Below are 12,648 nucleotides of genomic sequence, written 5' to 3'. Positions count from 1 at the left end.
ATTACCTTGCTAATGGGTTATTTTCCAACCTGTGATCCATCCTTCCCTCACTTCCCAGGTATAATTTGATTTCATGCTTATTAACCACTGTAATGGCCATCCTACATCAGTGCACTTGGGAAAATGTAGGTAGGTGCATCAGGTTATTTGTTGACATTAAATATAGAGTTTAAATATATGCATAAATACACACATATGTATATTCAAAAAGTGGCAACCCTATATCATGATATTATCAGCATAGTTTTATAATGTGACATGTATTTTACAAAGCAAATTACAGAAAGTCATGCTAGTCAGGCTTTTGTTTAATTGAGACCAGTTTATGCTTGGAGCACTTTAATTATACAGCTATGTCAATTAGCTTGTTTTATTGCTTGCGGTTTAACATTATTATATTTAGGTTGTAATTTCTAATGATCATTTGTCTCTGACTTGTTAACTAGCATATTGTCATTAAAATAAATTTTAGAACTATATTATCAGTGTTCTGAGTTATTATCCTATAAGTAATATAAACAACTCAAAGAACGTGTGCCAGATGGTAGAATCAACTGTCTTATCATGATTCATTTTACAACGTCAAATTTTGCACAGATTCCATATACTAGGAATACCATATGTCTTATAATTGTGTAAGATGTATAAAACTAGATCTATTTGATCACACTGATCAGAGATGCATAGGTAAATGTTTATTGTAACAAAACTTGCATTTGACAAAATGATGAACCATTTATAGGATACTTAAGTGTATAAAGTGTGAATTGTAAAATGTACAGTCACAGAATATCAGACTTTAAATCTCCCTGGCTTGTGAAAGGAGACTGCAATTAGATGTGTCTAGGATCACAGGAAATTACTTAAAGTATAATCAGGCTATCTGGGTTGATCTGATATTTTTGAGAGATAGTATTTTTGAGGCTCTGTTCAAAAGCGTGTTCAAAATTACATGGCACAGAAGATTTCCCTTGCTTTTGTGGCCTTGCCAAGATGTGTTACCTTATCTGTAGTAATTATCTAGGCTGACTGAGCACTCCAGGTTACATATTTCTTCAAATTATAAACTGTTTTAAAATAACATAGAGAAATTTATTGGTCTTCTTTACAATACCATAAACATTAAGCCAAAGCATAGCCCAGCCCACCTACATCTAGTAAAGACATTGAGACTTTAAATAGGCAAAGGACATCTTAATTTTTACCAGGCATAGGCCTTTGTTTCTTTTATAAAGAGACTCTCTCTGAGCAATGACTGAGCAACATTCAGGAAAAATATGTTTCTTTTCCCTGAATTTTTAGAATAATTTGGTAAGCAGCCAAATTTGTAAGGGTACAGCTTTTGAACTTTGGTCGGTGGTCATTGCTCAGACAGAGCCAAACTCATGACCCTTGTGGATTTGTTAGCATTATTTTAGGGTGCTAATTGATGCCAGGCCTGAGTCGTGAACCCAGCACGCAAAAGCAATGCTTAAATTGCAGATGAACCTAGTTCCCAGAATCTTTAACACTTGTGTTGTCTTTTAAAATATATATATTTTATTTATTTGTTTGAGAGAGAGGGAGAGCACAAGCAGGGGCGGAGAGATGAGGTGAGGCAGAGGGGGAAGCAGACTCCCTGCTGAGCAGGGAGCCTGACATAGGACTTGATCCCAGGACCCTGGGAGCATGACCTGAGCTGAAGGCAGACACTTAACTGACTGCACCACCCAGGTGCCTCTGTATTCCACCTTGTTTTATAATTAATTACTAATATCTCTCTGCCCTCCACCTGTTTGTTCTGTTCTAAAGGACAAGATCTGTGGTTTACTCATCCATCTTTTCGTCCTCAGAATTCTTTTTTTTGTTTGTTTGTTTTTTTTTTAAAGATTTTATTTATTTATTCTTGAGAGATAGAAGGAGAGACAGAGCCAGAGACACAGGCAGAGGGAGGAGCAGGCTCCATGCACCGGGAGCCCGACGTGGGATTCGATCCCGGGTCTCCAGGATCGCGCCCTGGGCCAAAGGCAGGCGCCAAACCGATGCGCCACCCAGGGATCCCCACGTCCTCAGAATTCTTAATTTTGACTCTTGTGCAGAGGGGGATCTCAAGAAACAGGGAGGCAGAAATCTATAAATCACACCCTTCCAACGTGACTAAAGGACTCTCCACTGCTCATCATTGCCAAGACAGTGTTATGTGGATTATTGTTATATTTAACCTAAAGTAAAACAGAATACCCACAACTCACATTCCTTTGAGAAATGTTCAAAGAAAACCTTTCTCCCCAGCACTTGCTAAAGGAAACTGATGGAATCATCTCCCCACCATCTTATGTAGTCTCTCTGTAGGGATGATCAATGCAGAGACCCCATTCCTCTTCAGTTTAGTCGTTAGCCTTTCATGGAAAGTGGGTATTTCTTCCTTTGGGGCAGCCTCAGTGGAAAGTGATTTTTCAGTGTACAGGAAATAAATATACAGGGTGGGAATTCTTCTAAAGATCTGCTGCTTCCTAGGGCTTTTTCCCAAAGTTTGTAAGGAAGGTGTGTCCACCTAAATTTCAAAGCCTCAGACATGCCTTTGCTTGTTCAGTGTGACTTTGGCCATGCTCAACCAACCAGTAAGAAAGCAAACATACTCCAGAGGAGAAACATCTTATTTTGGTAAGATAGGCTAATTACGGTGAATTAAAATCTTTACTTAATCTTCCTACAGTTATCCTTTTAATGTGTTCTGTAATTGCAAACCTTTAGTCTGTTAATCTCTGATTCATTAGTGGGTTTCTTAAGTGTTTATTAAAGAGCATGTGTAACATTCTGGTAATTACTAATAATCTTTGTTCATAGTACATCGGTGAAGATCTTGGCAGGGAGTTTCATTAGATTCATCACTATTTATTGTCAGTATATAATTTTTTTAGCTGTCTCCCACCTCTATAAAATATGGAATTTGGGGCTTTGCAAAACAAAATGAAATGCTGTTTCTTCCTTATGGCTAACAAACTCAAATATAAATCTATGTGTCACTGTCCCTTCAAAATCAAAGTGTCCTCTAATGTCTGCCCTCCCATTTTTCTGTTGAGGAGAAAGGCCAAGAAGGAGTAAGCTACTAACCTTACTAGATTTCACTGCTTATTGGTGGCTGCACTTAAATTCTAACTGGTGGCTCCTGGTCTGTGTCTCAGTTCCCCCAAGTTCCTCACCTCTGACACAAAGGTGTAATTTTTATGTAGCCTTCAGCATGATGGTAGCATACAATCCCACTCAGGAAAAACACACTGCTTAAGACTATCTTTGGTGGCATAGGTACCCTGCACCTCCACCCGAAACAAAACAAGCCTTTCTGCCTCCCCTTTGACAGCAGAAATTCCTTTTACAGGGGACAAGATCTGAGAGACAGCATCTCAATTGAAAAGCTACATTAAGGATAAATGGTGTGAGTGCTTTTCTGAGAGTGTTGTTGCAGATAGGAAGGTAAGAGAGAGCATAAGAATACTATTGAACTGGAAAATGACCTGGAAATGATACTACAGCTAAACCTCACCCAGCTCATTGCCCTGCTTGGGGTTAATGGCAGTACCAAAGGGATGGCTTGGATGGCTTTCTCTGCCTCCTGTATCTCCTTCAGTTCCCTACCCTAAAGCACCACAAGCAATCATATGCTCAAACTAAAAAGCAGAGTGTGTGCTATGCAAATATAGCTTCAGGACAAGTGTCATAACCTACCCCAATCGGACTCTTTGCAACCCAACTGCCACCCTTCATATAAATATACTATAAATTATATATACATGTACATATATGTGTGTGTGTCCTGAAGCCTCCCCTCCCCAGTATAGATGCCATCAGCCATGAGTATTTTTTTAAAGTGACATATATAAAATTACTTTGCAAATAAAGGCACTGCATAAATTTGAGATTTTGAAATTTTCAAACAACCCCATCCTATAGCTTTTAAGGCAGCAAAGTCATTTTATTCCTTACAGACTTATCTTTTTTATGGCCATCTCTTAAAAAGTGCTCAAACAAGCCAAATACCTAACCTGGCATTCCTAACTGGGCTGCAAATCAACAAGAGTAGTCTGAAATTTGGTGTCACCGGCTGGGCATACAACGAAGTCAGTGGGAAAGGCTACAGTTATGGTTCTCGACCCGTGCAGAGAAAAATAAATAGTTTAGTGAGTGAGAACATTCTTCAGCTTTTAAAAATATGCTTGTGCATTTGTTTGTGAACATTGAGCAGCCCTTCTTTGCCCTGGTGGTTACCACAGTAACTCACTTCGTGTGTAGGGCATGGTGGGGCACAGGGCTGTTCCCTCTGCTTGCTTGTAGGAGTATGCAGAACTGTGCTCCCTGGCACCACAGCAGATGAGATTGCTGGCTCCTGGGCAGTGAGGCATACATGGGGTTTAAGCTGCATGCCTCTCTTTGTGGTTCATCCTGACTGCACATCAGGCCCCAAATACTTCTCAAGAGCTACTCCACTGTCCAATTCGCCAGTTTGGCAGCAGGTTTTCATTCTAATAAGGGAAGTTTCTCAGATGGAGATTCCAGATGTGTCTAAGCTGCTTTTATTAAGACAATGGAAAGGTCCAACCTTTTCTTCTGAATACAATCAAGAGTAGTGTGGCTTTGCCTTTGTAATTTTACAAAGAGCTGTATGACGTAACTGGAAAATTGTCTCCCCGGGCGTAGGGAGAATTTGTTAGCACAGAATGCAGATTGGGATAAGGCTGACGTAAAGCTTCAATCCAAGAGAGAAACCTTTTAAGTTGCTGAAATGTAGTAGAGAGGAAGAAGGAAATTGCTGTTTTACATGATTGACCAAAATGCACTATAATTATATCAACTTGAAACAGATTCCTTAGAAGAACTGATAACTAAGTCTGTGATCCAAAGAAGTCATGTGCGGTAGAACTAAATACTGCATGTACTTTCTCTGCAAAGTGTAGACACGCCGTGTTTGAGATGTGCAATAGAAGAGACAGCTGCCCTTGCCTTAGCCGGCTTCACGGGACCTCCAACTGCTTTAGCATCGGAAAGAATGGTGGGCGGCTTTACTGAGGAATTAGTATTTACCATGCCTGCCCGTCCTTTGGCACGACTTTGCAACAGCTTGTGGACCCTCCTCATATAATGTGATTTTGGTGTCATTGCTCCTGTTTGTAATTAACACAGCGTCACCCATCAGTCCATTTCTAAATGGAGCACTCCTTACGATTCCACTCACTGTTCTTGTTGCCTGTCCTAAAGTGGGCGGGTAAAATTTAATCACCAGATATTTAGCCCGAAGATAGCCTTCCCATTTTCCCTCTTCCCTCCAGTGCCTCCATATAGTACTATTATCTGTCAGCTACAGTCCACCCATAGATAGGAGATCATCTCCAAGAAGAGTAATAATAGTATGTGTTTGCTCAGTGCCAATAAAACTCCTTGGCTGACACTGGATACTCTGAAACACTATTATTACTTGCATATAGTAATCATCTATTTGCACTAACTAGAAGCTTCTAAAGGGCAGGATTATGTCTTATTTCTTTGTAATGCCCCAGGTAGTGGAATACCTAATACATACTAAGTGTTCGAGAAGTCTTACTAACTGAATGAATAGCAAATTAGAAATAGTATCTGTCAGATTCTACAAAAAGAAAGAAATTGCAACCAGCAAGTAAAGTGCCAAGGCTTCCAATAGTAAGGTTAGGTAACTAGTTAATTAGGAAATCACCATATTCTGTATTCATCTTGGTGTGAGCTGATGGAAGATCTGCCTCAGCATTACCCAAGCACACCAAGATCATACACCAAGTCAACATCTCTAACTCCAGCAGTGAAAGAGGGAGTAAAGCCATTTTTCTAGCCATTGGGATGCACTTGCTTTGGTTCCTCTGCTGACTCATTTGTAGTCCCTTCCAAGACTAAGATCACATAACTGAGATGGTCATGCAGAATTAACTGAAGTACTCAGCTGAGGAGCAGGAAGAGGTCAAATGGTCTACCCTGGGCTTTGATTTAATTTCATAAATTTCCTCACCTAACCCACTCAGGTCTCCCCACCCTGAGCAACTGAATGCTGCAGCAGAGTCCTGTAACACCTGTCCTGAAGGGAATGTGGGAGGTTGCCATTGCGGGGGATCTCTTTCTTCACTTCCCTTGAAAGGACAACTTTTTCTCACTGGCCTTTGTTTCTCTCACTTCCCCACCTGGAATGCTTTCTCCTGCTTACTCTTTTTCCTCTGAATCCTCTAGGAGCAGCTCAAGTCCCTTCTCCTTCCTAAAGTCCTTCCTGACCCTCTGCAGAAAGCAGTAATTACCCCGTCTGATGAACACCTGGGCAATTTGGTGCTGATGCTATTTGACATTGTGGATATTTTCTTTATATTGTAAATTATTTTATTTATTTATTTATTTATTTATTTATTTATTTATTTATTTATTGTGACTCTTGACGGTGAAGATAGTGCCCTGAGTTTTTTTTTTAAACCTGTAGATCTTATTTCATATGACAGTTATTTTTAAAATATTTGGTAATTTGGGAAAAAAGCACCTAGAAAGGAATTTGATGGAAGTGAACTTAACGAAAATTATTACAGATATTATAAGAAAAACCTATGAGTATGTAATACTTTTATAATACATAAAATTATTTTAAATTATTTTCTTCAAAGAACAGTTAGAGAATAATCATGGACTTCCCAACTAGGACATAAGAAAATGTTTCATACTTAGCATGACTATAGGCTGCAAATGTGCAAAGGCAGAGATAGAGATTCTTTTTTCACAATCAATGTCATATTTTGGAAATCACTCCCTATGTTATTTGTAGTATAAACAAATTTTTTGCAAAATTATTCATTGTATAGATGTACATACAGTTTTCTCATTATACTATTTTGGGTTTAGTGTTAATTCATTTGTTTCCAATACAAAATTCATTTGTACCAAGTTAACTCATCTATATGCAGTAGCCCAGAAATACCAAACATGGTCCATCTACCTGACCATCAAATCATGTTCTTGATTCTAGACAAAACTGCCTACTGAGCCTTCTGGGTCAGTGATTATGCATACACAAAATGTACTTCTATATCTGGAACAGTTTAAATGAATTAGCTGTATTGGTCCATGATCTTCCGATGAGTTCAATACAATTTGAATTTTAGAAATATAGTTCTTATAAAAAACTAATCTTCTAAAGATGATCATGCTAATAGAGGTGTAAATTTGACAAAACCATTATGAAGATGAATATTTATGATGTCTTAAATTTTGGCAATAGTAGAATATTGCTTGCTGGGTTGAAGAGGATCAAGAGGGGGTCATGCTGAATTGATCATAAAACATGAACACGCGCAAGCACACACATACATATTTAAAGAGAATAAGGATTACCCAACAAGCTTACACTTTTCTTTACATTTCTGTTGCCTCCATTGATAATCTGGCATTATCTCCACCTGGATTGGCACACTGCCTTCATGGTTGTTCTGCCCTCTATGCTCCCACTCCAATCCACCCAATCAGACAGTAAATATTTTTTAGGTATTTGTGTGGGTTCTGAGGAAGAACTGTGCTGGAATACTCAACTTCCTCATCTCTGAATGGCTTCCCTCCTGCACAATTATAATCATCAACTCTCTCCTTTACACAATCAAATATGATCAGCCTCACTTTCCAGTCATAAAATATACTCATTCCTTTCATATGCCCAACTACTTCAATCAAAACATTCACTCTTTTCTGTGATATATGGGTAAGTTTTCAGCATAATTCCCTGGGGCCTTAGAACCATAAAATCCATCATTCTTAGAGGTAGAAGTATTCGTATTATAAATTGAGCAATCTGAGAAAAAACATCTTAAAGTAGATGGTAGGAGTGGTGTTTCTGAAAAATCTTATTAAAATTTTTTGGTAAAATTGTGGAAGGAAAAGCAGAAGGGCCTCAGCTCAGAATTGCAACAAGGAAGTTACATACAGGGAGTGAGCAGACTAAAGAAACCCAAAAATGGAGAAAAGCTGGGGTGTAGGGAAACAAGAGCACTTGCCATAAACCTCTGTAGAAACAAACCCCAGAATAAGGTACAAAATAAATAAATTAAAATCCTCACATCAGGAAATTTCCAAATTTTGAAGGTGATAGTCCTGAGATGCATAATCTTGACCAAAAAGAAGGAAAAAAAAGAATTCAGCTTTCCAAAATGCAAGACATTTTTGTTTAGCACCAACTATATACAGAACACGGCACTTCTGTGAAAATTCAGGTAGCTGGATCATGTTGACCAACTCTGCTCCTTCACGAAGTAGAAGTAGTGATTGTAAACTGTATCACAATACAACTGCAATTCTTGCTTTAAGCACGGGCTCCTGTCTGCCAGAATGAATTCCAAATTCACAATCAGGATCAAAGTTAGGCCGTATTAGCTGCTCTGTATTTTTAACCTTTGTATTAAATTACCATCAAGGGGGCACTAATTAAGATAAGAAATAGAGCTACTTATTTGTTTCATATGCACCTTCAGATTTCTGAATTATACATTAAAACAATCTATGACATCTGTGTATGCTTTTCATAAAAGAAAAAGGCATAAATGCCTCAGGGTGCATCTGCCTGGCTAAGAAACAGATGAAAAAACCCTTTCCCTAGTTTCTATTAAGGCACAGAGAAATATAGTTTTAAAGGCTACAAAAGGAAGGTAAAGATTACATAAGGCAAATAAATCAATAAAATCTATAGTAAAAACCAGAATATTTTAGATTAACCTGAAAAGGCTAAGTTTCCTAAGACTTTGAAAAATGAGAAAAGCCATTTGGCAAAATCCTTAACTAGGATTTTTGTTTGTTTGATTTTTTTTTCTAGATTCCAGATTCAGAGATGTGCAACTGATCCAAATAGTTATAAAAGCTTGGGAGACAGCTTTCGAACAATTTTCCGAAGAGAAGGGTATGTGTGTTTCTTTCTGTATGAAGTTTATGTTGACATAGGCATTTAACATATTACTGTACAACATGTTTTTTTCATTTTGAGTGGCTCATTTTCCTGATGTTATTGGGGGAAGTATTTAAAAGGGTGCCTTCCCACCTTTTTTGTGTTTTTCCTGATAATACAATTGAGAACTAAATATGTATACATAAGAACTACCACAAAAATGATATTAATAATCAGTTTGCTAACTAGAAGACAATTTCTATTTAGTGCCATTAGGATTTTTTAAAGTTCTCCTAACAGCAGCTATCTAAATGTTCTTTATTTTGATTCTTGAATATAGTGTCCAAATGTGTTCCTTATTTGCCTTGTGACTTATGAATATTCAACCAAAACAGAACTATGTAAAAAATTAATGTGTCAAATTTGCTATCCTTATTCAGCAGATTACTAGATAAGTAGAATATTTTTTTACATAAGCTAAAATTGTCTTTGACATATAGATTCAATTAGAGACTCTATCCAACATAATTTTCCAAAGGATATTAGATTGGCTTTTTGAAGTCGTTTTCATGAGAGAACTGGTTGAAAATAATAAGTATGCAAAAAATGATAATAGTAATAATAACTAGTATCTATTTAGCCTCTACTATGTACTATAAATCCTCTTTAAAACTCTGTGAGGTAAGTTCTTTTTTTTTTTTTTTTTTTTTTTTTTGTGAGGTAAGTTCTAATAGAATCCATTCCAGTTGGACAAATGAAGAAACTAAGACTCAGAGCAATTAGCCATTTTCACATATCTGATAAATAATAGAACTGGGACTCAAATCCAGATCTGCTTGACCTCAAAACCCATGCTCCTAACCTTTTTAGTTCAGTGCCTCTCTGGCAGATTATACTATGGGGATTATTCTACCAACTGTTATTTCAGTTAAACATATGTCATGGATGTCTTTCCATGATGGGATATATATTTTTAACAACACCATAGTAATTTTTGTATCTACAACTGTGCTGCAATTTATTAAATTAATCCTTTTGGCAGACCACTAGGTTGTTTGCAGATTTTCACTATTAGACTTCAATATTATTGCACAACAGTGCAATAAATATCCTCATACTGTTTTTTCATATTTGTGTTCATATACATTTTTTTCTATAAATAAGTTACTACCTCTGGAATTATAGGATCTAATGATATGTACATTTTATATATAAATGTTACCCAATTATCATCCAGAAAGCATGTACCAATTGTATACCTTCAGTATCATTTCTCTACATCCTCTCAAACACTGAACATTATCAATCATCATTTGGTATATCTATCACCCACATTTATCTCCTGTCAATAATCTAATAGGTAAAAAATAAAATTATCTACAAGCTTTCTTTTGATTATATCTGGGATTGAGCATACTTTTATAACTATTAGTTGTCATTTCTTTCATGAATTTCGTATTTGTGTTCTTTGCTCATTTTTTCTATGTTAGATTTTTTTATTGATTTAGAGGAGCTCAGTATATATTATAGGTACTAATTCTTTAACTATTACATAGATTACAGATATCTTCCCCAACCTGTCATTTGTCTTAGAGCTATAGTGCCTTAAACTTTTCAGAACCTTGTAATTTTTGAAGATTGTGGTTTTGTGGTTATATCTATCTTTTCCTCTGTGATATCTGACCTTGTTGTCACATTAGAAAGAGGGATATCTTCTAACCCCAAGATTATAAACATTTTCTTCTGATATGTTTTACATTTAAATCATTAATCCATCTGAGAATTTTTTTAATTTGTCATGTGGTATATAGAAATTAAATTTTATTTTCAAATGGTTAGTCAGTTGTCCAAACACCACTTGTTGAAAAATCCATCTTTTACTCCCTCATTGGAAATGCTAGCTTTTTTGTGTATTAAACTTCCATTTATATGTCATCTAAATTTTCTACTCTATTTCTCCATTTCCTATTCTGTTTCATTAGTTTAACTATCTCTATGCCAGTATCATACTGTTTTAATTTGTTTATTTTTGGAGTATTTGGGTAATATATAAAAATATGCCCTGCAATATAAAGCCTAAACTTTATTTATTTATTTATTTATTTATTTATTTATTTATTTATTTATATTTAAATTCAATTTGCCATCATATACTATAACACCTAGTGCTCATCCCATCAAGTGCCCTCCTTAGTGCCCATTACCCAGTTACCCCATCCCCCCATTCACCTCCCCTTCTGCAACCCTTTGTATGTTTCCTAGAATTAGGAGTCTCTCATGGTTTGTCTTCCTCTCTAATTTTTCCCCATTCAGTTTCCCTCCTTTCCCTTATAGTCCCTTTCACGATTTCTTATATTCCACATATGAGTGAAACCATATGAGGATTGTCTTTCTCTGATTGACTTATTTCACTCAACATTATATCCTCCAGTTCCATCCATGTCGAGGCAAATGGTAGGTATTCATCCTTTCTGATGAAAGCCTAAGCTTCTTATGTTATAGAACCTATCCTACTATGGCCTTCCAGACTCATTCCCCATACACAGATCTGCTCTACAAACAGATCTGCTCACATTCTCAGAGATTTGCATTCTTGTCTTTATCTTATTCCAGCAGGACCAACCCCCTCATCCACACAAGAAACCATCCCTCTTCACTCAAGGATGCCCTCACATTTTTCCATCTCTGACCATCTTTTCTCTACCACACACTTTCTTTAGCAGTCATTTTTATATGCCATACAAAAGATAGCATGCGCCTCTCTAATTTACTGTGACTGTTTTCTGTATGTCTCCTCTCCCCTACCCCAAGAATATATTCCCCTGAAAGCCGTTTCTCATTTAGTTCTGTATCTCCTATAACTGTGTTTGACACTGAGTAGAGATAGTAAGTGCACACTAAATTAATAAAAGTAATCACATCAAAATCATAATGATGCAAAATGAAACAGATATAATTATTCTTGCTATTGGCCACCCTCTGAATTTATGATAAAATCTTGATTCCTGATTAAATATTTTTAGGTGATCTAGTGACAAGGAATCAGCAAATTCTTGCTATTACTCTGGAGATACGGTATCTAAGTGCCATACATTAATAATATACCTGCAGTTATGACAAATGGGATCAAAATCATGCTCATTTTACAAAATATATATATATTAAGTTAAATATATATATATAAAGTTAAAATATATATATAAAGTTAAAAATCATAGTGTAATATAGAGTCAATAGCAGTGTCCCTTTCCAATAAAAGAGTAGTAGCAGCACTGTCAAGTTCTATAAGCTGTAACAGATATCTCTGAATTGGATGTGGGAGTTCCTTAGCCGGCCTCTTTATTTCATGTGTGTTAGGAAGAATTTGATGTTTCTGCTTTGATATCAAATAATACAACAAACATACAGCATGTGTGGTCCTTGCATAGTAAAATTGGCCTTTTCCTAAACTGTATGTATAATTGCTTCTAGAACAAATTGACATTCCTTCTGTAATGCTTTTAGATCTGGACATGTTATTAGCTGAGAGCTGGAGAGCTCTAGTCTCAGAGATGGAAATATTTGTAAAAATGCAAAAGAAAAAGCTGCCTGTTGTTTTTGATACAGGGTAAGAATATTTCATAGTGTTAAGTTTAAAAAAAGGAAAAAGAAAAGAAAACCTTTTAGCACATTTTGTGTTGAATTTTTTTCCTAGTGAAAGCAGCAGTTCCTTTGGATTTTCTTATTTAGCTTTTAGAGTACACTCT

At 36.4% G+C, this 12,648-nt stretch overlaps 1 protein-coding gene across 8 annotated transcripts in view; it reads left to right on the top strand.

Annotated features, from left to right (window-relative positions):
* The window catches only part of SLC25A21 (solute carrier family 25 member 21), a 470,325-nt gene that overhangs the window by 334,686 nt on the left and 122,991 nt on the right, over window positions 1–12,648 (top strand). For 7 of the 8 annotated variants that reach the window (XM_072761456.1, XM_072761455.1, XM_072761462.1 and 4 more), the window contains one exon: window positions 8,834–8,917. The exons of the other annotated variant lie outside the window; for it this stretch is intronic. In XM_072761456.1, the coding sequence (XP_072617557.1) occupies window positions 8,834–8,917 (84 nt within the window). The remainder of the gene's footprint in view (window positions 1–8,833; window positions 8,918–12,648) is intronic. 8 annotated transcript variants of the gene reach the window in all.

Source organism: Vulpes vulpes, chromosome 6 (assembly GCF_048418805.1).
Source record: "Vulpes vulpes isolate BD-2025 chromosome 6, VulVul3, whole genome shotgun sequence".
In the NCBI taxonomy this organism is placed as follows: Eukaryota; Metazoa; Chordata; class Mammalia; order Carnivora; family Canidae; genus Vulpes; species Vulpes vulpes.
Note: the sequence above shows the minus strand (reverse complement) of the source record. Positions and strands in the feature narration are given on the sequence as shown.